Here is a 25688-nt window from a genome sequence, read left to right on the forward strand (position 1 = left end):
TAATCATGATGCACATCTGGAAGGGAGGTAAATGTAGTGGCAGCTGATACTGCTCTGGATGAGGTGGCTGAGAACCACAGGTTGGTCTGACTGCCCACTGGGACATGGCCCAGGACCCAGCCATGATTCCATGGCAAAGTGCAAAGGTGAATTCACCAAAGCTCTCTTGCAGGACAGATGAAGTCACAGCAGTGACATCACCCTTTAAAAACCACCTTCATGTGGCTGGTGGCTCTGGGTGCATGCTACAGTGCAGGGAATACAACCACACATGGCACCACAAGACACAACTGCTGCTGGCTCTGGGCAGGGAACTGACACCTCTGTGCTTGTGGTCTCCACAGGGACAGGAAGGGAACAGACTTCCCACATGAAAAGAGAAGGAGAAGAAATGTTAAAACCAACCCAAGCTTCACTAGACCCAGGAATGGGATTGCCTCTACCTGCTGGTTCACAGCTGTGTGAGACACAGGAGCATCAAGCTCAAGCTACTGCACTCCAGAAAAGTAAAACAAAGGCAGGTTTTCAATGAGCCAACACTACCATATCTCAGACCTCAGTGGGCATGCCCTGGTCACAGGGCAATACCCAGCCAAGCCACAAGCCTCTGCAATGCTAAGCAATATCATTTAAGAAGTACAAACACAAACCCAAACCCCATTCTCCTTCTTAGCAGGCTCCGTCTCCACTCTGTTTCCATTCCAACAAGTGCCAAGCCCTTCCTCCTTTATTAACCAGAAAAAATCTGCCCACTGTGCAAGAATTAAAATGATGCATGCACAAGTCCTGCAAAGTTTCTCTGCACCCCCTGTCACTGCCACACACCAGCCACCTGCTTGTCATGCACAGCACATAGGGGCTGCATCAGGAAATCCATTTATCCTCAGCTCTTTAAAGCCCAGGTGCAATAACTGTGAACGCATTCGCTGTCCTGAGCGGGGATCCATTTGCAGATTAAATTCGCCAAAGGTCAGCTTGTAGCTGCCACAGTTCTCCAAGCCCCCAGTGCCTGCCCTGTTACAGGCTCTGACATCTCCTGAAGAGCCAGAACACTTTCCACTCCGCTGATTTTTGCTTCAGTTACGAGAGGCTGGAGAGCTCCCGTGTGCAGGTTTCTGTGGGGCCGAAGCAGTGTGTCAGGAATAATTCAGTCAAACCCCTGATTTTGTGCTCAGCACAAACTTCCTCCATCCATTCACTCTGCCCTCACATCCACAGGCACTAAATCTGTTCTCATTACTGCTCTGGGTTACAGCACTAGCCTCGTGTTTTTAACCACTAAATGTATTACTAGATAACAGAATGTCCGTTAAACTTGTGGGAGTTACATCTGTTGATGAGCTGATGGCTGGCACGGTGCCACTGCCAAGGGGTGCAGCCTGTGGCAGCAGCCCTGCTGGCAGCCCATGCAGGCAGCCCTCCTGACCCAGTCCAGCTCACACTGCTGCTCAGGTCCAAGCTTTGATCTGGCTGAAGGTTCTGTCACAAAACTGATGTTCTGAGAAGGAGAGCAGCTAAAGCTCTTTCACCATTTCTCTCATCAGGTCCAATTCTCAGTGCATTTACGAATGTGCTCCCCACCCCTTGGCCTGCAGATTCCAGTAGAGAGCACTTCCAGTAGAGAGCACTTCCAATCTGAGCAGCTAATTAAGCAGCACAAATGGGGTAATTACATTCCTGTTACCCCACATGCAGTCAGTGTCAGCCAAAGGCATGACCCAAAGGGAAAGGGGCTGTCCCTTTGCTGAGCCCTGTGCTTGTCCCCACCACAATGCCCAATACTCTGAAGCCTTCTCAAAGCAGCACCTGGTCCAACACTCTGGTGGTTCAATGCAGAACCAGAGGTGCAGACAGCAGGGCAGGCACACTTCTTTCTGAAGGACCACCAGCACTCCAGCCCTTCACAGAGCTGAGCATCCTGAGGGATCAGCATTCCCTGTGCACAGCCTGGGAGGCCAGGGAAGGCTCAGGAAGCACACCAACTTGTGATGGTCAGTAAAGACCATTCCCACCCAGCCACTCAGGGATACACAGTGCAGGTAAACATCCTGCTGAAGGCCTCGTGCAGGGCTATTCTCTTCACTTGCAGGCTGGGCTGCTGCATGGTCACCAGAGAACATCTGTGAATCCCACTGCCCATTACCAGGCTCCTGAGCTTCCTGCACATTCCCCAGTCATGCTCTAAAACTATGCCCTTGGGTTTCTCCTCCAGCACACCAGACAAGTTAACTCAGATTCCACTATATTAAGTCATTTGGCTCCTCATGTTTTCACCTACAAGTCACATAAGCAAGCTGAGTAGGCTGTAAACCATGTCTGGGATGATGTCCCAGGCACACGAACCTTAATTAGCATGACTGCAGGAAGACCAAGATCAAGAAAACTGGGACATCAGGTCGTGGGCAGCAGGCAAACTGCAGCCCTCTTGCTCACAAATGACAGAGTGAGGGTCAGGACCTCAGGGCAGAAAAGGGAAGAATCAGTTCATTGAATGCAAAGGAGGGAAAGACTTCTGCCTCCCAAAGGTTGAACGGTGAATGGATCTACTTGGCCTTCACCCCTGTGCTGTGCTGTTCCTGGTACTGGTACAAGCTGTACATGATTAACTGCACACCAGTAATGAGTGCGGCCACACACCCAGCCTGGTTCAGGGAACAGCTGCTCCCCAAGTGCCTTCTCTTCTTCAGTGACACTTACCAGTCCTGCGGTATTTTAGCAGGAATTTCTACATTTTTACTCTTTGCCCACTAGCAGTTCATTCCAGGCTCTGAAAACAGCCTCCCTCTGCCCATTCACCGCTTCTGCCCTTTTGTCAAGCAGCCCCAGCCAGTGCTCCTCACCCAGGTTCTTCTGAGGCAACACTTTGCTCTCCCCTCGTTGTACCCAAACAGCTACACCAGAGCCAGTGGGACACGGCTGTCAGTGCAAATGACACACATTTTGCACAGGTAGTGTCAGATTTTGCACATGTCAGTGTGTCTCTGTGTAACCATGCACATGCTGCATGTGCAGTATGGACAGGTCACAGAATCACAGGAACATTCAGGTTGGAAAAGACCCTCACCAAGTCCAACCAATAACCCTGCTCTACAAGGTTCACCCCTAAACCATATCCCCAAGCACCACATCCAAATGAGCCTTAAACACATCCAGGGTTGGTGACTCAAACACCTCCCTGGGCAGCCCCTCCCAATGCCTGACCCCTCCTTCCCTGAAAAAAAATCTTCTTAATGTCCAGTCTAAACCTACCCAGTTGCAGCCTGAGGCCATTCCCTCTTGTTCGATCACTAATTACCTGGGAGAAGAGACCAGCACCAGCCTCTCTACAATGTCCTTTCAGGTAGTTGTAGAGAGCAATGAGGCCTCCCCTCAGCCTCTTTTCCAAACTCAACAGCTCCTTCAGTCACTCTTCATAAGATTTATTCTCCAGGCCCTTCCCCAGCTTCACTGCCCTCCTCCGCACTCTCTCCAGCACCTCCACACCTCTCTTGTACTGAAGTGCCCAAAACTGGACACAGTACACAAGGTGTGGCTTCACCAGAGCTGAGTACAAGGGGACAATCACCTCCTTACTGCTGCTGGACACAGCATTCCTAATCCAAGACAGGATGCCATTGGCTTTCTTGACCACCTGGGCACACTGCTTGCTCATATCCAGTTGCTTGTCAATTAGAATGCCCAGGTCCCTTTCTGCTAGACAGCTGTCCAGCCACACTTCCCCTCATGCTCCCATGAGCTCTGGATGCACCAAATGGGGCCAGGCACGCTCACATCAAACCCACCATCTCTGATGGCAGTAGAACCATCTGGAAGTAGCAGCTTTTCTAAAGCCAAGGCATCTTTCTCTTTCCCACATCACTCCTGCAGCACAGCCAATGCCCTCACCATGCAGCTGTGATGAACACAGCGCTTCCAGGAGAAACACGTGAGGAGATGCTTCTTCCTTTACTCTGCAGATGATCCAGCCACAATAAACTCTTTTTTTTCCTGTGTTATTACAAATTCTATTATTTCTACACCCACTGCAGAACATGTGCAATGCCCCAAACATGGAATGAGGCACAGGATATTTCATGAGGGTCCGAGACTGGAGTGCCCTTTCAAGGCTACAGGGCAAAGTGTTTGTCACATGTTCCTCATATCAGAGATATAATTAGCTTAAATACTTACACAGTAAATAGGATTTGCCACTTCTGAGGATTAAGGCCACATGTTACAGCACCAGTGCATCTGAATCAGTTGAGCACAGTCTATGCTAAGGAAGAAGTTTTTGCTTTAAAACAGCTACTCTTAGCAGAGCTGGAGATGAGACCTTCTGTCAGCACTGAGGTCCTGTTTGTCCCTTGGGGTTTTAATGGAGTACAAACTCCACCACAGCCCACAGTGGAAAGCCAAAGCCTGCCTGGTGCTGGCTAGGCATCCCATCATGAAACACCAGCATGGACACCAGTGCAGAAGGTCCCCTGGGGACTGCAGCTCTATATATAGAGCACACAGCACCATGCAGTAACACAAATACTGGCACCTTGCCCCTAAGTGCTCAGTGTCTGCTGCAGAGAAATGCAATACAAAGGACAAAGACTACAGCAGAACATTGTTCATGAGATAACCATTACAGGATTTCTAAGGCTGAATAACTAAATTTAGTGAGCACAGAATGGAAAAATAAAGTCAGGAGTTTGTTTCTTGGATTCCTCTCTTGGCTTATTTGGAGTTGGTGAAGATAATCACATGCTAATTCCACTATTTTATACCAAGACACAGCTCCCAAAATGGTCTGCATTAGGCAAGGTCACCTACTAAAGGGGAACATAAACTCACATATGTATTTGAGAGGAATAGGCAGTGAGTGTAAAGCTCTGCTCATCTTCAGCTGGTTGCACAGCCCAGTCAAGCACGCCCCTGGTACTGTCTGCTCACCACACACGACCTTGTCCCCATTGGGTGCAAGGACCAGTAGCTGCTGGCAAGAACACAGATGGGAGCTGCCTTCCACAAACTGCTTCATTCAGCACTTCCTTGCTCAAAAAACTTCAGTCATCAAAGGCAACAAACAATTCCATGGAGCCAAGACGACAATCACCCACCACAGTAGTAACACAAACCCAACCCCCGAATCTTTGGAAAGCTCTCCAAAGTCTACACACTGTGCACCTATCAATCAGCTGCAGGATCAAAAGTGACAAACAGAGAAACCAAGATCAGTTTAAGTGCAGACAAAAAGCTGTATTTTTGCTGAGCCCTCAGACACACTCCATACACCCTGGGGGGAGGTGTGATTTGGCAGGATGACTGTTTTGTTCTGTTCGGTTACTATTAAATACACACAACTCTATGTGGTCCCAAAGGTGGACTTGATTTGAAAGGACATATGCCCACATGAGACACCTACACATCTAGGTCATTTTGAATCCTGTCTCCTGAGCTGCAGTTCCTGCACTGCCTTCATTTAATCTGGACCTGGACTACATCAACAGGTAATGAAATCACAGTAAAGATTTAATTGTGCACATCTTGTAACATAAGCACAGCACTTTTCACAGCATTGAGAGCTTGGTGCTGGGATCAAAACCATTCTGCTTGTCCTCAAATGGCAGCAGAAGGAGAATACCAGATGCAGCTTGGCCATGCTTGTAAGGTGAAAAGCACAGAGGCTGATCAGCCAGAGGATTAATTCCCCAAAGTAAAGGAAGCTGCATGTCTGGTGAAGCAGCCACTGGGACCTGTACTGGGATCAACTGAAGCTTCCCAGACATTGGAAGGATGGACAGGGTCTCAACACCAGGCTGCTGGGTAACACAGAGCTGGGTGTGGACAAAGAAAGCAGTTGTTTGCTGCACCACTGAAAGCAATACCTGGAAGAGGTGATCTGCCTGCCTGTCGACTGCGTTCACAGAGGGTTGTGAATTTGTGGTGATACTTCACAAAGCCACACCAGCCACAGGTGAAGGAAGGGCTGGCACCTGATAACCATGTTGGCTCCCAGCTGCCCTGGCAGCAGGACACAGTCTGTTGGCAGTGAACTGCAATGAGCTGAGCCTGAAATCCAGCTGGAAAGCCAGCCCAGCCTCCTGCATGCTCCGGTGAACTCAGGATGTATTTTAAGCATGAAACTCTTTTGGTATGGGGAAAAACACCAGAAGTCATCACAGCAGGCTTTGCTTCCCCTGACCCATTGGGACCACGTGGCCACATGCCTCAGAGGCACAGCTTGGGTGCCTCACAGGATGGCAGCTGTAGCATGGGGACTGCCCTTGAGCCCCTGTCCAGGAGCAGTGAGACCAGAGCCCAGGATGGGAGCGCTTAGGGCCGGTGGCTGTGCCCAGGCCTGCATGTCAGCAGGTGACCCTGCACCATACTCATGTCATGCCTGTGTCTGCATACAATCACACACCATTACAACAGCCTACAAAGAAAAACCCTTAAGAAGGGAACCTTTCAGCTTAAACCATGTTGGAAGCACCTGAGCAGTACCTGAGGGTCAAGGAGTGTCGTGCTCCCCCAGTTTGACCTTCCTCACATGCACAGGTTCTAAATTCAGTTCTCAGTGCTGCATCCCCATGACTTAGTGCCACAAACTGGGAGCACACAGGGTGGCTGAGGCTGCAGCCCTGCAGGCAGGCACTGCCTCAGCACAACCCTGCCCTCCCATCTCATCCCATTGCATTCAACTCTCCAAACACCTTCAATTCCACATTGGGATTTCATCAATGGCTCCTGGAACTGCAATTCCTGCTGCACAGGATCTCCAGGTGTCTCCAGAGGAGATGGTAGCATGAGGAAACACAGGGCTGGGCCTGGCTGGAGCACCCATTCCTGTGTGTGCCCCAGCGCCTGGCTGCTCTAGCACAAAACATAACCTGTTTTCAGTGTCCCAGCACAAGGGACTGAGTTGTCACCAGTGAAAATGAACCTTGCAAAGTCCTGCTCTGCTCTGCTCTGCCAGCCTCTAGCCACCACCCAAGACAACAGAGATCAATGTTCTGTTCTTCCCCTCAGTCACTGCACAGGAGCAGCTCCCAGACAATGCCACATCCCAGCACTGGAGAAGTCCTCTCTCTGGTGTGTATTCATTTACATCAATTTCCACTTCTGGAAATCTCCCGGAGGAAGATGGGATGTGAGAACGACGCAGGGATCTAAGTGGGATGGAACAACACACACAGGCAGAATAAACATAGAGAATGGCTCAGGACAGGAGCCAGGTCTGTGCTCTCCTTACACCGAGCCTTCACAAAACACAAACCCAGTGGTGCTCTGGACAATGATTATGAAGGACAGCTTAGGGGAGAGAGTAAAAAAAGACAACACCACGGGGAGCCATAAAAGTCTGCACGATTCTCAGAGCACTAGGACTGCAAAACCAGTATTTGTGTGTCACCAGTATTTACACATAATCTACCTCATGTCATTTGGAAAAAACAAACCTGGAAAAGTGTTAATTAATAAAAGATATCATGTCTTATTAACGTTCATACAGTAATTACAAACACCACAAATCCGTCTGTTAAGCAGTCGGCAAACAAGACAAATGACTGTGTTACGTTAAACGGATTACAAAATGCCTGAGGGAAGGAAACCTCCCAGCCCCGACCAAGCCATGGCTCCAGCAGCAGGTGGGTCACACAGGAACATCAGCTGTGCTCACACACCAACCTCCCCCCCTCCCCCTCCCCAAAGCCTTCTCCTGAACGCCACACAGCAACAGCATAAGCAAGGAGGTCCGTGTGACACTGTGTGGATGCACAGTGAAATGTGACAGTGTGATCATTACCATCTTACTGTCCCTTAAAAGAAAATTACTCCCTGAGCCCTCCCCAGCACGGTGAGACTGGAGCAACATGCAAAGTAACACCAAATCCAATTGCCCCTGTCCACATGGGAATCCAGTTGCTGTAATTCAATTTAATAAACCAAACTGATGTAATTCCTGTCATGTTTTTGAATGATTTCTGAACATTTAAGGGAAGAAACACTCACACATGGAGAGTAATTGATTCATTAGCACGAGCATCCCCCACCCATCAGCATGTTCTCTGGACACAGCCCAGTGCTGAGGCATGAAGCACTGAACACCCCATTCTTCATGCAATATGTATGCCAAACTGGATTCCAACTGACCTGCAGTCTTACTGTGATTACTCACCTAAACCAAACAATTGTGCTAATTAAGAAAAGGTATTTGAGTGGCATCACCCTGAGTTCACAGAGATTAGTAACCCACTCCACACCCTCAGAAGAGTGTCCTGGGCAACACCCAGCTGTGCTGCAGGCACCAGCATCTGCAGCTCTGGGTCCCCACCAGCCTGTCCCAAGCATCTCCCATGCTTCATCTCCCTTTGCCCTTCTGCTCCACTCTATAGCTGACCAGAGAAGAGTCAGTTATAACCCTGCAGAGCCTGCTTCAGATCCATGCACGCTATCATGTGGAACTCTTGCCAACAGCCTGTGGCAAAGAGGCTCCAGTGCTCCATTTTCTGAGACCTAAATTGAAGGAACAAAATGTCCAAACAGCCATGTTCCTTCACTCCTGCCCTCAGATAATCTGTGTCAGAAAAATATGGCTATGACATTCTATCACAAACCCTCCCTGTGGTCTCCTCAGCCTCACACATGTGAAATTTCACCAGCGTGAATTTTATGGCTTTTAAGTTTAGACAACAGGGAGAGTGAAGCCCAGCAAACCTGCAATGCTTTTCCTCTCAAGGACAATCATCCTTGAAAAATCACAAAGCCAGCACAAAAACAAGAAGGTTTGAGAGCAGCCCAAGCAGTGGAGGACTGTAAATGGATTATCTGCAGGCGATGTGCAGAACCCCCGAAGAAGAGGAAAAGCTGTTTGCCTCCCCAGTGAGAAGACAGGGAAGACACAGGACCCCTTGGGGCCACGCCATGGGTCTGGGCAGCCTCTGCTCACCCCTATGCGGGGCCAAGCCTCTCTCCTTGCTCTGCACCAGGCACCCTCAGGTGCTGCTTGTGCACCAGGAGCTGTCACTGCAGTCCTGAACCTCTCCTGAAAATTAGCACCTCTGCGTGACTCCTGACCCTCTCCCATCACACTGCAGAGCCTCCACTCAGGCTAGGAGTCCCCTAGAAGCACCCCCAGGCCCCATCCTGGGCATGTGGCTATCCCAGCCATGGGCAGCAATGGCCCACAGTGGCTCCCATTCCCATGGGAACACAACAGACAAGAATAAGCACATGGCAGCATTTTGTCTCCCCAGGCACAAACACTTTTGCCTCTCACTCAGGCTGCTCCTGTTTCTAATCAGTTGGATTATTTGTTTTCTTCTCCAATTATTCTGTCACCTCAGGTTGACAGTGTGGATGGAGAGAAGCCTAAACTGCTATTAGGTCAGTCAGGGCAGTTAACCTTTTTTCAAGAGAATAACATCCAGCTATGTGGCAGTGGGTCAAAAGATGTACCTTGGTGGGTTTTCATCGTGGGTTAGTGGTGGGTTTGTTGCCATCTGCTTGTGACTTGCTCACTCATTTCAGCTGAGGAATGTTGAATTTAAAGGCAGAATCAAGGCAAAAATAAAAGAGAAGCCTCCTCATCAGCTTCTGCTTTTGAATGCACTGGTTTTGTTTTGAAATTTCCACTTCAGGACCGTTACTAAGAAACCAGATTACCGAGCAATAACACCAGCGTGCAGACTGGTGTCAACCCAGGATCTGCACACACGTGTCTGCCTGTCTGCGTGGGCGTGCATGGATGTCCCACGGCTCGAAGGAGGAAAGAGAGCTCCAAGCTGAGTTCTGCCTCATAGACACCTCTCTTGGACCAACACACTTCTCAGCTCGCTGCTTCCCGACGCCTGGGGATCACTGCTGTGCTGTAAACTGATCCAGCCTAGACCAAGGGATGGAATCCCTATGGACACCCATTGCAGTATGTCCTTTCTCACTGGATAGCTCAGGCTTTAAAGCCAGGCTTCCAATGCCACTGGAGAACCAAGGTACTCACAATTTCACAGCCCCAGAAGCTGGCAGTATCTTGGTTTCTGAGCAAGAGAAGTGCAGAAGGGAGAGACTTAGAGCAGTCCAGGCAAAACCTGAAGATATATTATGCATTTATTGTATGTGGCTACCCTATGAGATGACCAATATCCCTTCAAACCTCTCAGAGGAGAGCCCAGCCCCACAGGGCCAGGATCTCCTACAGAAGCATCTGGAGGACACAACCTGTCAGCTGTGCCTTTTGCACAGGCCAAGTCCAGCCATAGTGCTAAACAAAGCTCAGTGAGTGCTGAAGTAAAGGGCATCAGCACTGCTATGAGCTGCTGCACTACTGGATGTGCTGCTCACAGTAACTTCTGGCTCTCATGACATTGCTTCCTCTGCAAAAACTAAAGATATCTCCTGGCGACAATGCAAACAGGATCAATAAAGACAAAAAACTCGAGAAATGTAAATCCTGTGCCTGACTCTATACTGTTTTTAAATAACCTTCATCAAGTTCCCTGCCCCTTCAGATACAGAGACTTCATGCCTAGACCACCAGTGAGCAGTAACCAAGTGTTCAGCCCATGGCTGTGACAAGCTCCAAGACTCACCATCTCCAGATGGCCAAGAGGACCTCTCTCTGCCCACACTCCCACAGAGCTGGAACCTCCAAAACCCCCAGACCTCAGCCAGATCTGGCAGAGCAGAAGCAAGTGCCAGGAGTACAGGACGAAAGCATGTGCCACACTGACACATGCCCTGAGGGTGACCTTACAAACCCCATTTCCAGAGGAAACCAAGACAAAAAGTCATACTGCTGCGCCACGCTGCACAGAAAGGAACAAAAGCAGCCAGCAGCACCAGAAACGAACCCGTGCAGGGACAAAACCTGATGATGAAGAGCACAGGACTCTGCAAGAACCCACTAATGTAAGTGATTAATTATAGTGCTGAATATGCCTTGCCCAGACAAGAGGTGGCCTACGACAGCAGCCAGATGACCACTCTCAAATCATCTGCTGGAAAAGGAAAAAGAAGCAAAGAGTGCTGAGCTGTATACTGGAAATGTATTGCTAAATGCCACGAACCCGGGTTTGAAAGGAACTGCTGATTGTGAATAAATACACCATATGGCTTTACAAAGCTGATAGCACATTTATCTCCCAAATATAGCACGATCTGCCTGTGACAGTCTGGGCTGCTTTTAAAATCCACATCAGAACATTGTTTGGAGTATAGTATGAACCAGGATTCATTGGTTGCTGTTGAACAGCCACGGGTGTAAGGCTTTCATGGTCAGAACAGGGTCCTGCGGATGGCGATTACCCCTGCACAGCTTCACCATCGCATCAAACCATCTCAGGAATTTCTGGGACTTTCCTGGTGAGCTGGCTTTAGCAAAGCTGCCTGCAAAGAAGAGAAAGGTTAGACCTCAGGATGCTGATTCTGTGAATGTTCCCGTTGACAGGAGAGCTATGACCCCTCACGCATTCTGCCAGTGCAAGGGCTTGTGACATTTCTGGGCTACCTCTGGCTACTGACCATCAGGTCTGGCAGCCCAGGATAGCAGCTAAACACGCCTCTAGGTTTCATCAGAGGCACTGAGCTGTGCCTCTGGTGTATGCCAAACGCAGCCTGTGCTGTAGGGGGAACATAGCCTTACTGCCTTGGGATTACAGATCCAGCAATCCCACCAACCACAGGCAAAGCTGTCCATGGTGAAGCCCAGAAACAGACACAATTTCCCCACTTTCCCTTAAAGGTAGGTCACTCTGACCACATTTCACCATCTTGCATTCTCCCAAAACGCTTGAAATAACTGCACTTGGAGCCAGGCCCCATGCCAGAGCTCAGGCTCCCAGCCAGCTGCTTTCCCTCTCTCCCACTCAGAAGCATCTCTAGCTGTGCAACCCTGCAACCTCAATGAGGTCTCTTCAGAGCGGGAGGGATGACAGAAGGTACCTTTGTGCTGATTTAAGCACTAACTAAATATAGATGACATGGGAACACTGGGAAGCACAGCTGAACCCATCTGTAGTGAGTGAAGAGCAGTCACACAATAGAAACATCTCTAGAGCCCTGGAAACATGCTGCAAACGTGCTCTGTCTTTGCTGGAGCAGGTTTGATGTGCAGATCACAGGAGGCCTACCACCAAGAGCCCGATGCAGGGGGCGTTGCTGAGCAGCACAGAGGGATGGGGAGCAACTTCCCAACCCAGACTGGGAAAGAAGGAAAATCATCTTCAAAATCCTCTGACAGCAGGATGCACACCCACAATCACAAGTATTTCTGACAAACACACACGCCCAGTGACATTTTTTGTAATGAAGGAACGTGCTGCTCTCAGCCTCCTGCGGGCACCCGTCATGAGAGCACGCAAGGGCAGGAGCGAGGTCCCACCGAGCCGCGGGTGCGACACGCCAGCGCCGGAGCACCGTTGGTTGGTGCCACTCGCGGGTGCGACTCCACTCGCCATGCCGGGCAGTGAACCGACAAGGGCGGCGGGCTCCCGAACAGCAGAGAGCTCGGCCACGGTCACGTTTACCGGCGCCGGAGCCCTGCCGAGTTCCCCACGGAGCGAGCGCTCGCCGTGCTTTCCTTAGAGCCGGCCCCGGTCCCGTCCCTGGCCCCGTCCGAGGCTGGGCCCGCTGCAGGCACCACCGAGGCGGCTGCCAGTGGCACCTTCACCGACCACGCCGCGCTCGGTTCTCTCCTCCGCGGGGGATGCGACAGCCCGGCTGGTCCGAAGCTACCAGGGAAGGCCGAGTGGCACAGAGCCAGCATCCCTCGCTAGCGGGAAGGCGGCAAGGAGATCCCCCGAGGGTGCCACCCAAACCTCCCAGCGTACCCCGAGACGTGCCGGGGGACCCTGCCCCGAGAAGACCCCGCCAAGCCAGGCCCAGTGCCCCCGGCACTGGCAGACACCGCCCCCGCCCGGCAGCCGCTGGGACTCGCGGCGGGCGGAGCGGGGCGGAGCGGAGCGGGGAGGGGCGAGGAGTGCCGAACAGCGACGGTAGCAGCGGCTAATGGCCCATGCGGGGCAGTGCCCGCTCGGCACGGGCAAAAGTAGTAGGAACGGGGCAGGACTCGGGGATATCTGGGGCTCGGCGTTCGGCTCTGTCTGGCAGGACGGGCCACAGCCACCGGCAACACCGAGACGGGTCCGAAAGGCGCGGGTCTCGCCCGGAAGGAGTACGGGGACAGAGCCTACTGACAGTTCTGGGGACAGTCCTGGGTTCAGTTTTGCCAACAGTCCCTACCGACACGCGTCTCGGTGACAGCAGCACCACGAGCCGGGAGAGCAGGGCTGCCGCAGGGCCGGACCCCCGCTCGTGTCCCTAACCGGGTCTGTGACTCCCTCTCGGCTGGTACAGCCTCCAGCTCTGCCAGGTACTGCCGCACGGGGCATCCCGGAGCTCCCTACCAGATCTACCCAGGGCAAGGTCCATTATCTCTCGGGATGAAGAAGTCCAGAGTCGTGCCAGAGGCTCACCCTGCCCTACAGCTGCAGCATGTCTGCCCTTCACAGCTGGCACTGCACAGGGGCTGGGTAGCATAGGGAGGTCATAGGATCACAGAACCATTTGGGTTGTAAAAGACCTTTAAGATCATATCATCCAACTGTTCTGAACCAAGGCTGCTGCTAACCCATGTCCCTCAGCACCACATCTCTGCCTCTTTTAAACACCTCCAGGGATAGGGATTCAACTACCTCTGTGGGCAGCCTATTCCAGTCTTTGATAATCCTTTCAATGAAGAAGTTTCTTCTAATGTCCAATCCTGGGGCAACTTGAGGCCATGTCTTCTCATCCTATCTCTTGTTCCTTGCGAGAAGAGACCAATCCCTAGCTGGCTCTAACCTCCTTTCAGAGAGTTGTAGAGAGTAAGGTCCCCCCTCAGCCTCCTTTTCTGCATCTCCTGTGGGTGAACAGGAATAGAGAGAAACAGATGTGGCAAAAAACAAGGCCTTGAGTTCAGGAGGATGTGAAACAGTTCTTACACACCATGCTTTGTTTTGCCCTTATGCCTAGGACTTTGGAGAGGGAGTTTGCTTCTTTTCCCCCAGCAACAATTCATTTGTGCACAACTACCCAAAATTAACCTCACTGGATGCTATGGAAGGCCCAGACCAAGTGGTTGGGATCCTGTTCACAGCATGACAAATGCAAGAGCAAAGATTAGAGCAAGTCTGATGTTCCTCACTAAAAAGCAAGGGTTGATATGGCACTGAGACAGAAATTAAAGAACAGCTAAATCAGGAAATGCAATTATTGCAGAAAACTCAATCTTAACTCAATGTTCTCCCCATCAGCCTTAAACTCATGGCCTCCCTTCATGTAATTATAGACTATTAGTTACACCAAACCCTATTTGCATAGTTACACAACCTCGCTGTACCTCCAACACACAACCCCTCTTCTGTAGCATTAATGCTGCTCCAGATTTAATTGATGTGGGGTTTACTCCAGGGTAATTCAGGACTTCAGTGAAGCTCCTGACTGCTAGTGCCTGATTAACTCGGGTCAGAGCCATCAGAAAAATAAACCCACTTGTGTTCAGCACAGCAGGGACAAAACTAAGCAGCTGATGGTAAGTGGAGGGGCATTGTAACAACAAAGCTAATGTCTCCAAAAAGAACAAACAAAAATTACATATTCCAGGTTCACTCCCAGCCAAGGATTTGGCCTGTGATTCCTGCTGTCCCAAGAGCTCTTCAGCATCCAGAGCAAGGTTTGCTCTGCAAAGCCTCATGCAGAGACTGAGTGCAAGCCAGAGGAGGGAGACAGCCTCAGCTTGCTGGTCCGTGGACATTGAACACCCCAGACCAGGGTCACTGCTGAACATGGATCTAAATCTCAGCAGTTCCCAAGCAAACCTTCCCTCACTTCAGTAACTGTCCTATTCAACTGAGCTACAAAATACTCAGAGGTAAAACCTGAACCTGCTTCTTGTGGTCACTCACACAGGAATCCACTGCCTGCAGCCTATCAGAAAACAACTATCTTTATTTTTCACATGCATCAGTCAAAATATTCCAAGGCCAAAAGCTCAGCCTAGAGGTGCCCCTGAGGTAGAGAGCTTAGTTTTAAGGTGCCTCTGGCTGAGCTTTTGTGTTAATGATCAAAAAAAAGCTAAGCCTCTAACTTTAGGGCACCTTTGAGCTAAGCTTTAAAATCAACTCAAATGTAAACGATTAAGCACCTTGGCCTTTGTGTCACCTCCACTGGAACCTCCAAAAGCAACAGATTAACTGATGAACCATGGGTGCACATCTAGCTCTGTGCTGGGACCAGGCCAGCTGCCACCAGACCAATATGGAATCATACACTCATAGAATCGCAGCATAGTTTGTGTCAGAAGGGACCACCAAAGGCCAGCTAGTCCAACCCCCTTGCAGTGAACAGGGACATCCTCCACTAGATCAGGTTGCTCAGAGCCTCATCATGCCTGACCTTGAATATCTCCAGGGTTGGGGTCTCAACTACCTCCCTGGGCAACCTGTTCTAGTGTTCCACCACTCTCATGGTAAAGAATTCGTTCCTAACATCCAATCCATGCCCTGGGATAACTTCTTGGCAGACAGTGGGGAACCAAGGGCTGTCTGTATCTGTGGCAGGGTGGAATAGGGCTGCACCAGGGACTGGTGCTCACCCTCATCACAGTCAGGCTCCAACCTGTGCCTCTGCTTCCAGGAGTCAGAGCTCCCAGCCAGAGGCACAGCCAAGAGGACAGTGAGTGCAGCCACTATGATAATGTGATAAACAGTTGAGATGTTGACCAAGGAGACTTGGACCCAGATGACAGCCTGTGGTGACTGTACAGCCAGCCCTTGTTTCCATCCCTGCAGCTGTGATTCATGACCTTCCCGTGCTCCCTGCACTTCTTGTTCTCCAACACGAGTCACATTTGAGCAGTACTGCTCCTCTCACAGCTGCCTCTGATGGCAGAAGGATGAAGCATGACAGGGTACCAGAGCCCTTCGTCACCCTCAGCAGCTCTCCCTACTGGTATCTTACACAGACTGGCCCTACGCCTTGTGCACTCTCTCGGTTCTGGGTACCCTGGCTACAGGAAGCTTTATTTCTCTGTTTTCTATTTCCCAGCCAAACAGAAATCTACCCACAGTACAGGGTGAAGCTGTTTTGTCCCCCATGAGAAAAAAAAACAAACAATCCAGCAGCAGAATTCCACAGCCATAATTACAAACCTTATACTTGGCCAAATACTGTTTGTAATGCTCCACCATCAAAACTTTCTGTAAGCTGCTGATTTACTCATTCTAAATTATTTGCACAAATAAAGAACATTCAGAAATGAGCTGCAGAGCAGTGACAAGCTCCTGGGGGACTTTTCAACGCAAGAAATACCAAGAAGGGGACACAGTCTCAAGCTGTGCCAGGGGAGGTTTAGACTCGAGGTGAGGAGAAAGTTCTTCACTGAGAGAGTCATTCGTCATTGGAATGTGCTGCCCAGGGAGGTGGTGGAGTCACCGTCCCTGGAGGTGTTCAGAGGAGATTGGATGTGGCACTTGGTGCCATGGTCTAGTCATGAGGCCTGTGGCGACAGGTTGGACTTGATGATCCTTGAGGTCTCTTCCAACCTTAGTTATACTGTGATGCTGTGATACTGTGACTTGCTGGTGCAGAACCACCAGTGAATTTATTGCTCATACTAGTACTTCTTGAGCCTCCTCACAGCCACGACTGAGCTCTAACCCTCTGGCCTAAGGTGACTGGAGTTAATAAAATGGTACAAAACCCACAGCATGTCTTTGTGTGGGGCCTGGCTTAAAAGCAGCAGTGCCTCTTTGGTGCACACCTCCTCAGCTTGCTCTCACTGGACTGACTGCCCAGAGTTTCAGCACTGCAGTGTCAACTCTGCACCATTATTTTTCTGTCACAATATAAAACAATAATAATAATCTAGACTTGAGCAGTAAATTTAGATGTTGGACAAAGTATTTAATATTAAATAAAGATTAATATTTAAATGATCCCTAACTAACACGCTATTGCCCAGACATCCCACCACTGTAGTGACGAACAGCTGCACTTACCAGAGTGATCTGAGACCTTCAGCCTAACTCAATGTCAACCAAATCTGGAAAAAAATTAAGTTACTGAAAATGGTATCCAAGGTGTTGGCCTGTCAAATTAACAATGCAGTTAAAGATCACACACACAGAGTAACAGATTTCAGGACAGGAAATAACTACTACATGTCTAAGCATCACTTAAAGTATCCAAAAGAATCAATACTTCCACAGGAAGAGCCAACACTTCAAACCCTGCTCACAAAAGTGCACAAAAACACATTTCTGTTTTAATTCTAGGAGAAAAACACATGCATGACTAAAAGTTTGGCAATTTCATGACCTCAGAGAACTCACTTCCCATCTTTGTGCTTGCTTCCGCCTCTGCAGGAAAGGAGATTGTTTTCTTGATTCAAAGGCTTTTCTCTGAAGGGTTGCTTAGCTAAGGGTTTAAATGATCTTTGATATCCTGGTGTTGAACATGTTGCTGATATAAAAAAGGTTTGCATTTAAACCCCAGGCACAGTGTGACCAGTACAGCTGTGTTCACTCTGAAGGGGTTTATTTTGCAATCACACAGCCTTCCCTGCTGCAGCCTCCCCACAGTCCTCACAGACCTGACAGGAGCACACACACACTTCTCCTAGGGCACCAGCCCCTCTGTCCCTCTGCCCCTTTTCAGCAAACAATGAAGGATTGGAAGCCCACAGGGCAGGCTGGGATGTGTTTGGATCATTTTTCAGTGCCCACACCACCTTGAGAAGAAGGCAGACTCAGATAGTTGTGCTGCATCTTAAGTAACAGACCAAGAACTGCTTTCCTGCAGCAACGTTCCTCCCTGTTCTGGCACAGCTCCGCAGAAGCAATCAGGGTCCCAAGGGCAGGGTGGTGGGTTCAAGTTCTGTCAAACTGCTCAGCCAAGCTACAGTCTCTAGGGTCAACAGAACACAGCTTGTGTCCTACGTGCTGCTAGGCTGACTGAATTTGAACATGCCATGCTGCCCACACATCTGGAGGCCTCACTGAGCTGTGTTGCTGAAGCCCAGGCAGTATTTCCATAGGGTCTCCAAACACAGGTACTGTACTCCTGCTAGGGCACGTGCCCTGGTACGGGGAGGACTGGCATTTCTGGACAGCACCAAGTACCAGCAGTGAGACTGCAACAAGAGGCCAGACAAGTGAAACCAGCACACTGCCTGTTCAGCCACCACATTCACCACCTAAGGCACCTCACCTGCACCAGCTTTCTCTAGCTGGACCCTCTCCTCCCCATCACAACTCTGCACCTCCAGAATAACAATAGCAATTCTGGATCATTTCCATGGGCAGTGCCAGTCAAGGGCCACAATTTCCCAGCAAAGCAGAGGCCAACAACAAACTGGTCTACAGGGAAATAAATGAGAGCTCAGCAGCAACCTTCTAAACCTACTTCATAGGCACTGCCTGAGGAGGATAAACAAGTGTGCTTAAACTTCAGGCTTATTACAGTTTTGTTCTCTGTTCCAGGATCTTTGCTGACCCAGATCTCTTGCTGACAGCTTTGGGAATTTGGGATGAACAAAGAAGTAATTCTTACAGTGAGGTAATGGAAAATGCATTGAGATTTCAGGTCTGGGTCTGGATGGAGCCAGGATCATAAGAGTCTTTGGAGGAACATCTTTAGCAGGAAGGGGTGAGTGCAAAGGGTGCTGCAGAGGCACAAAGGGACACCTCTGCCAAGCTGGGGCAGGAGAGCAGCTCCTTTTCTCTGACAGGGATAATTTTATCGGCTTAGAACTTCAGAGAAGGGGAGGGCAGGAATAGTCCATACTGTCTTCTTGGACTGCAATACAGCAGCCTAAGTTAATACCATAACATAGCCTGGAGGGTCATCACCTACTTACCTAGTCCCCTGCCTGACCTTTCCCCTCTGTACTTTCAGCCTTGGCCAAGGCATCAGGAGCCATTGGTGAGGTTGTCCCCATAGCGCTGTTTTTTCTCTGGACACATGGGCAGCAACTGAGGCTAACCTCCTCAAACCCATCCACACGCACATATCTGACAGCCCTGTCACACGCGCAGCAGGACAAGCACTGCTCCCTCCACCTGGGCGCACACAGCGCTGGAACTCTGCGTTCCCACCCATTAAAGCTCACTCGGTGGCGAGCAGGTTTCGTTTACCCCGGGTCGCTGCAGAGCTGGTTTGCGAGGGCTGCAGGCCGGCTTTGCTTCACCTAGTGTGGGAAGGCTGCACACGGGCAGTGCTTGACGGGATTTGTTTGTTTTCGGGCGGCAGACAAGTTAAAAGCCACCGTTACAAACGACAAAAACCTGCAGAACACGCAGCAGAACCACAGCCGAAGTCTTCCTTCCGCGGCTCTGCTGCTTGTTGGTTGCAGTCAGAGCAGCGCTGACAGCGCTCAGCTCCAGCCCCTCACCCCCACCCGGTAAGAGCCGCTGGGCCCCGGCCCGAGGCTCCCCCCACTCCCCGCCGCGCTCTCCCCGCAGACTCTGCGCGTACCTTCCGCGTGGCAGCTGGCGGCGAGAGCGGAGCGGGGCGGGCGCAGCAGGTACGGCAGGGACCGCCAGAAGCACCGCATCTTCCCAACCCGTAGTTAAAACAACGAGGGAGCGGGGTGAAAGCAGACAAAGCTAAAAGAAAAACAAAACAAAACCCCACAAACCCAAACAACCAACAACTAAACAAAAACACCAAACCAAACAACCAAATTAAAAAAAAAAGCCAAACCAAACAAAACCAGTCGGCAATAACGTGGCCCCGGCTCAGCCCCCCTGGCAGCTACATGGCAGCAGCGTGGGCTCAGTGCGGGGGCTGCCCGGCAGTGAGAGGCGGCCGGAGGCTCCCGGTGCCGCCGTTCCCCATGCTGCCGACTCCCGCCCGCCCGGCCCCGGGCTGCTGACTAAGCCGGTCCCGGCCGAGAACACGGCCCCGGGAGGAGCAGAGCCGGGCGGGCGGCCCCGTGGGCAGGCTGTGGGGATTCCGCCGTGCCCCAACCGCCCCGCCCCAGCAGCGGCCAAGCTCCGCAGCCGTCCCTCGGCTCTGACCCCGGGAGCGCAGCGGGCGGAGCGGCGGTCCTCGGGACAGCCACCGGGAAAGCGGCAGGATTCTGGCGTCATTTCTGCTTTAAAACTCTGCTGCGCTCCCGAGCCATGAGTCATCCCCGAGGGATTCCCGAGCCCTCGAGGCCGGAGCATTCCCGAGACCCGAGGACCGCTTCAATCCCGCAGCCGGGAGCCCTCTTCGGATCGGGGGAAGCGAACTGAGAGGCACCGGAAAGGCACCTCCAGTCCGGAGTACGCAAACGACAGCAGAGCATGAGATCGCGTTTTGCTGTGTTAGGGATTCTGCCAGGGCGCTGCTGCTACCAACTCAGGTCCTGCAGCACTCAGTAAGTGGAACGGATCGGGATCAATATTCCCAGAGCTTTTCCAATCACTGTCCAGAGATCTCTCACAGCTTGGCACATTCCAAACCCTCCCTGCCACAATCTGCCCAGATACCACAACAGAACATACCACAGCATCAGAAGGGCAGGTTGGAAAGAAATGATGAGAAGCACTGCTGCTGTTCACAGCCCTGCTTTCTGCTTTCTATGGACAAGTTTGGGGGTTAGGACTATGCCACTAGCCACCCTGATGCTGAGTCCTTGTGCGGAGCACAGGCTCATTCTTTGCCTGTTCTCAGCATCTGTCTGCAAACTTCTAATTCTGCTGCTGCTGGCAGATGACAGCATCTATACCAGAGAGATGCAAAGCACCTGTGCCAGTGAAGAGAGGAGCTTTTCATTTCACTTGAATATCTTTATTCAAAATATCCTTCCTGGGTGTGGAAAATCAATTCAGGTCTGGGCTGCAAGCAGTGCAAAGTCTTCCTGCTTAAGAGTTGACGGCTGAAAACCAAGTACTGCTGTGTATCCAAAATCCAACCCAAGAAACAAGCGATGGAACAAAGAGACAGTATTTTCTAAAGCACTCTCATGGGAAGTCACTTTGTGTGTTCATGCAGGACCGTCACAATGAGATTATTTAATGTACTTGCCTGGAAATGCAAACCACTGTCTCTGAAGCAAGGAGTGCTGGTCAGCTGTGCCTGGAAACTATGCATGGGTTTACCTGAGAAAGTGATGAAGTTGTCTCTTGATTCCACAGACCCACACAGTCATATTTTATTGTTGTTGTTATTACTGGTTTCACTGAATATGGCCTTTAAGTGTCATCTACCAGCCTTTACTGTTCTGTGAGTCCAAGATAGCCCAAGAAGAAATTACAGGAGTTCCTTCCTGTCCCAGCACCTCTGGATTCCTCCTGCACTAAGTCACAAATAGAAAACTAAAATAAACTTTAAAAAACCCTGATAGGCTTCTGTTAATAACTGGTTCCACTAACAAAATGATAAGGAATAAGAAAAGGCAGCCTCCCATTTTATTAATCCCCCACTAACAAACAAGCACTCTTGATCTTGATCTGCAGATTCACACACCCTCACCCCTCCAAAAAAAAAAAAAGATTTAACAGATTGTTGAATATTATTCTGAGTTTTGTGCCCACTGTGATCTCTAGAGGTTATAGATTGAACCTCCCTTCTGCAGAAGCAGCCTAAGAGAGATCTGCTGCTGAGGTGGAAGAGGGGACAGGACTCTGGGGAGAACCACATCCCTCCTAGAACAGTCAGAGCTCTGCTGTCAGCGTGGGCTGGCTCTGTCCTCTCTGCTGTCGTAGAAAACCAGGCTTTTAAAGAAAGCATCTCACAGGAAATACAACAAATCAGAAGAAATAGATCTAAGAGGCCATCTCAGTTCCCTCCCTCAACAGCCACCCAAGGATCTGTGAGCATCTGCACTTCCAGCAATGCTCTTCCAAACACTGCTGCTCCTATTGGCAAGCCCTTTCCCCAGCATTATCCTCATATCCCAAACCATTGAGGTGGAGGATGAAATGCTACTGGCAATGTTGAGACTGCCAACACTCTGGTTTCAGTCAGAAAAACATTGAGAGTGTTCTGCCAGTGCTCTGCCAGTGCAACTAATCCTTGCTGGGCAGCTGCCTCATAGGCTACCTTCAGATCCCAGCCTGTCCATGGTGTGGTCCATGCACAGTGTGGTCCCAGAGGACACCACGCATGTCCTCTGGAGCTCCAAAACAGCACAGACAGTTACATATGAATGTACAAGGTCACTGAGGAACACAAACCAACCTGCTCCATACACAGGAAAGCAGGATTCCAGCACTGCTTGTTTGGCCCCCTTACAGCACAGGCCAATGGCTCTAAATTTAGATGCCTAAATATACTGGGAGGTTAAGAAAAGGGGGATATGATAAAGGTTTAGCTTATTCTTGAGGGATAAAGAACATACAGGGAATAAAATGTGAAATGGAAAGGGAGAGGGATGAATGGATTAATGGGCAATGCAATAAGAGAAGATGAAAGTGGGAAATGAGAAAATGTAAGAAAATGCCTACTAAGAAGTTTAAACCAGAACAATCACAGGGAGAATGAAGCTGAATGAATAAACTCAGCTTTAGAGTTGAAAAATTGACTGAACCTATTTCATCTCAATTGTCCATGGGTTTGCAGCCCACGTGTTGGCTAACTGCTGACCAGATGTGCTTGCAGAGAGGGGAGTGCCCAAACGCCTGAGGAGCACAAAACACCCTGAAAGCTGTTGGGTGTGCTCCTATACTCTCCAACTGCCTGCATCATCCCTCCTGCACAAACATGGGTCTGTACACACACATGCACTGCAGCTGAACTTCAGACAGCAGAATGAGCATCAAGTCACAGCTGAATTACCCAGAAACAGAGCTCAGCTGTAACAGTGGGAGAGGCTCTCTCATAATTCCCTCAAAGATTCTGTAAATAACAACTGAAAACCCAAAGGAAATCTGTTTTGGAGATATTGATGTGATTAAGCTATGATGCCTTCAAATTAATTTCTTGGATCAATAGCTAACTTTAGCAGCCCATCTCTTTCCAATGTGTAATTGCTTAGTAAAGGCAGAAAACAGTGTAACTCAGCTCTGTGCCAGCAGTTTCCAAACACAGGTGAGCAGCCCCTCACACACTGATCAGGAAAGTTGTAAAGGACCAACAAGTGACTCTGGATCTCAGCAACAAAAGGGAAAACTCAGCTTACCTTCTGTCACGCCAACGTCTATAGTTCCCTTCACTTGACTAAAGCACCACAGCACATCCTGCATGAGGTTTCCAAATCCTGCCAGGGAAGCACACGCAGAAAGCAGGTAAGACACGATCACGCTGGTACAGAGCTTGTCCCTTTGCATATGCACACAGACACACAAACTGGCGCATAATATCTGCGTGAACATCAGCCTCTGCTCACCTGGTGTCATTCTCCCATGCCAAGCTCAACGCTAGCACTGCAGGAGCGAGCGTGTGGCGCCTGAGCTATGAATGCCCGTCTGTGCTCCCCGTACCATGGCGGGGCTATTCCGAGGTGGTGCAACTGGAGCCACCCCCTCCCCCCCATCACTGGCAGCAGCACAGAAGAGTCAGCGGGCCTGCAGTCACCCTCTTTGTCACAGCCTCTCCCCATCAGAATACTAATGGCCCCCATCATTGCCAGCACTGCTAAACAGGGCGAGACAGAAAAAAGAGTACTACTCTTGCTGCCACCAAATTTTTATCCAGTTTGTGGTCAGTGTAATTGTGAACTGCTTGGCCATGAACCCAAGCAGAACAAAGCTGCTTTCCAGGACATCTTAACATCATCATCATTTGCCTGGAATCAGAAGTGTGTGGTAGCTGCTTTAAAAGAATCCCAGAGGCATTTTGATCACAAGGCACATGATGAAACTGTAGCTCTCTCAGCTGCGCTTGCTGCTGCAGCAATACTCTGTGTTAAGCCGCTCTGAGAGGAATAAGAATTTTATCTACTGCTGCTCCTCATTTTCTCAACAGCTCATCAGAGCTTCCCTTTCTGTAATGCAACCTTCACTGTAGCATACAAAGTCCACTGCCTCAGAGGGCCACTTGATTCCCTTTATCCTAAGACACACTTTATTTCAGAGCAGTTTCCAGACATGAAGCAAGCAGCATGATGGAGCCACAAGGAGAGGAGATGTCATCTTACCTGAGTTACACACAGGTGATGTGGCACAAAAAATGTGTCTTGCAGTTGGCTCAGTCACAGGGTGGTGCTGGGGCACTTGTTACTGCCCTGAAAAAGGGAAAACACAGGACAGGGAGATTATGTATAGCTGGAGATATAGGTGAGTTAACTGGACTACCTTATGGCCTACCCAAAAGTCCTTGTGAGATTTCTGTCTGATTTATTTAAATCATAAGCTTTTGTGTATGAAAACAGATCAGTACATATAATCTATATTAAACAGATCATTACATATGAGCTATATTAAACATAATATAATTGACTTAATACATCATAGATGCAAAGTCTAAAACTGGCTGATTCAAGCAGAATCCAGGGGGCAAATTGAGTTATAAGAGTATGGAAAAATCTAGACTTGAAGGGTGTGAGATAGTTTGATAGGATTTTGAAGGAATATTAAGTCCAGTGAGACTTGTAGCTTCAGACATCCAAATAACAGGAAGATGCAAAAAAAATATGACATCTACAAAAATGGGTCTTAACATGATTGCATTAACTTGAATGTCTCCTAAATTCTGCCAGGCTGTTTCAAAAGCAAGTATAGAACTTGGTGGTTGAGAGGAGCAGCATCATGATGCCCTTTCTAGAAAGCTGTTACTCTCTAATTCAACTCAGAATTGCTCCTCAAAGGAAAAAGGATTTGTAACTTAAAATTCTCCCTCCTAGTCGGGGAGTCTGATGACACCTAGCCAGTTTCTGGAAGAAGGGATTCTTGTGTTTTCCAAAATGCTGGCTGCTCACAGAGTAGCCACGGGCAGGAGAATGGACAGACAGCACGACACCCCGTGGGGGTTTCCTTCCTGGCTGCTTGCCCAGCTCCATTCAGCATTGTTTGCAGCTCTCGCCTAAGAAAAGCTTCTCCGTACCAGAGCAGGGTTTGCTTTGGGATTTGGGTGTGTTTGGTTGGTTGGTTTTTTTTTTTCCATGAAAGGTGAAAACTGAGGGTTTAGAGAAATTATTTATAACTCTCAACTTTTTCAAGAGCCCTGGAAAGTGGTACCTTTAGAATTGTATTGGCTGGGCTGCTGGGACATCAACAGGGCTTCTGTCCGTTCACTGCATGCTACAGAGCAGCTGCTAAGACAGATTCCTCAGGCACAGCCTCAAATCCGAGGACAAAGGCAGCATCTAATACGGTGCTGCTTGGGTTTAGTAACCCTTGTTTTGATAGATTTCTACCGATAAAAATGCTCCAGTTTACTTACAGCAGCTGAGGATCCCACTTCTCTCTTGCTGTGTGACACCTGGCCTCAGACCTCCAGCCCTAGAGCCCAGCAGCTGTTGATTGGGGTGTGCCCGTTGCAGACGGGTGTATTAGATGGAGCATGAAGAGAAAAGCTTTTTTTGCTGCCCAGCTCACCCATTGACACCTCTTGAGGTAGCTAACTCGAGCTGGCTTCTGTGGGGTTCTGCTCTTGGTGTGAATGGAGCCCATCAACACCCAGCTCCCTGGATCAGAGCTGCTACAAGGGGACACAGTCTCAAGCTGCGCCAGGGGAGGTTTAGACTCGAGGTGAGGAGGAAATTCTTCACCGAGCGAGTCATTCGTCATTGGAATGTGCTGCCCAGGGAGGTGGTG

General features: G+C 49.9%; 1 protein-coding gene across 2 annotated transcripts in view; it reads right to left on the reverse strand.

Moving 5' to 3' along the window:
* Window positions 1–23345, reverse strand: part of PPP2R2B (protein phosphatase 2 regulatory subunit Bbeta) — a 79481-nt gene extending 56136 nt beyond the window's left edge. The window contains exons 1-2 of one of the 2 annotated variants that reach the window (XM_068159205.1): window positions 23321–23345; window positions 23114–23191 (exon numbers count right to left, since the gene is read on the reverse strand). In XM_068159205.1, coding sequence (XP_068015306.1) covers window positions 23114–23191; window positions 23321–23330 — 88 coding nt within the window. In that variant the 5' untranslated portion in view covers window positions 23331–23345. Of the gene's footprint in view, window positions 1–19479; window positions 19883–23113; window positions 23192–23320 lie in introns of those variants that run through there. The other variant, XM_068159214.1, reaches the window with a different exon arrangement.
* Window positions 23346–25688: the final 2343 nt, after the last annotated feature.

This window comes from Melanerpes formicivorus, unplaced genomic scaffold (assembly GCF_026170545.1).
Source record: "Melanerpes formicivorus ecotype bairdi unplaced genomic scaffold, bMelFor1.0.p_v2 SCAF_2, whole genome shotgun sequence".
Taxonomy (NCBI): Eukaryota; Metazoa; Chordata; class Aves; order Piciformes; family Picidae; genus Melanerpes; species Melanerpes formicivorus.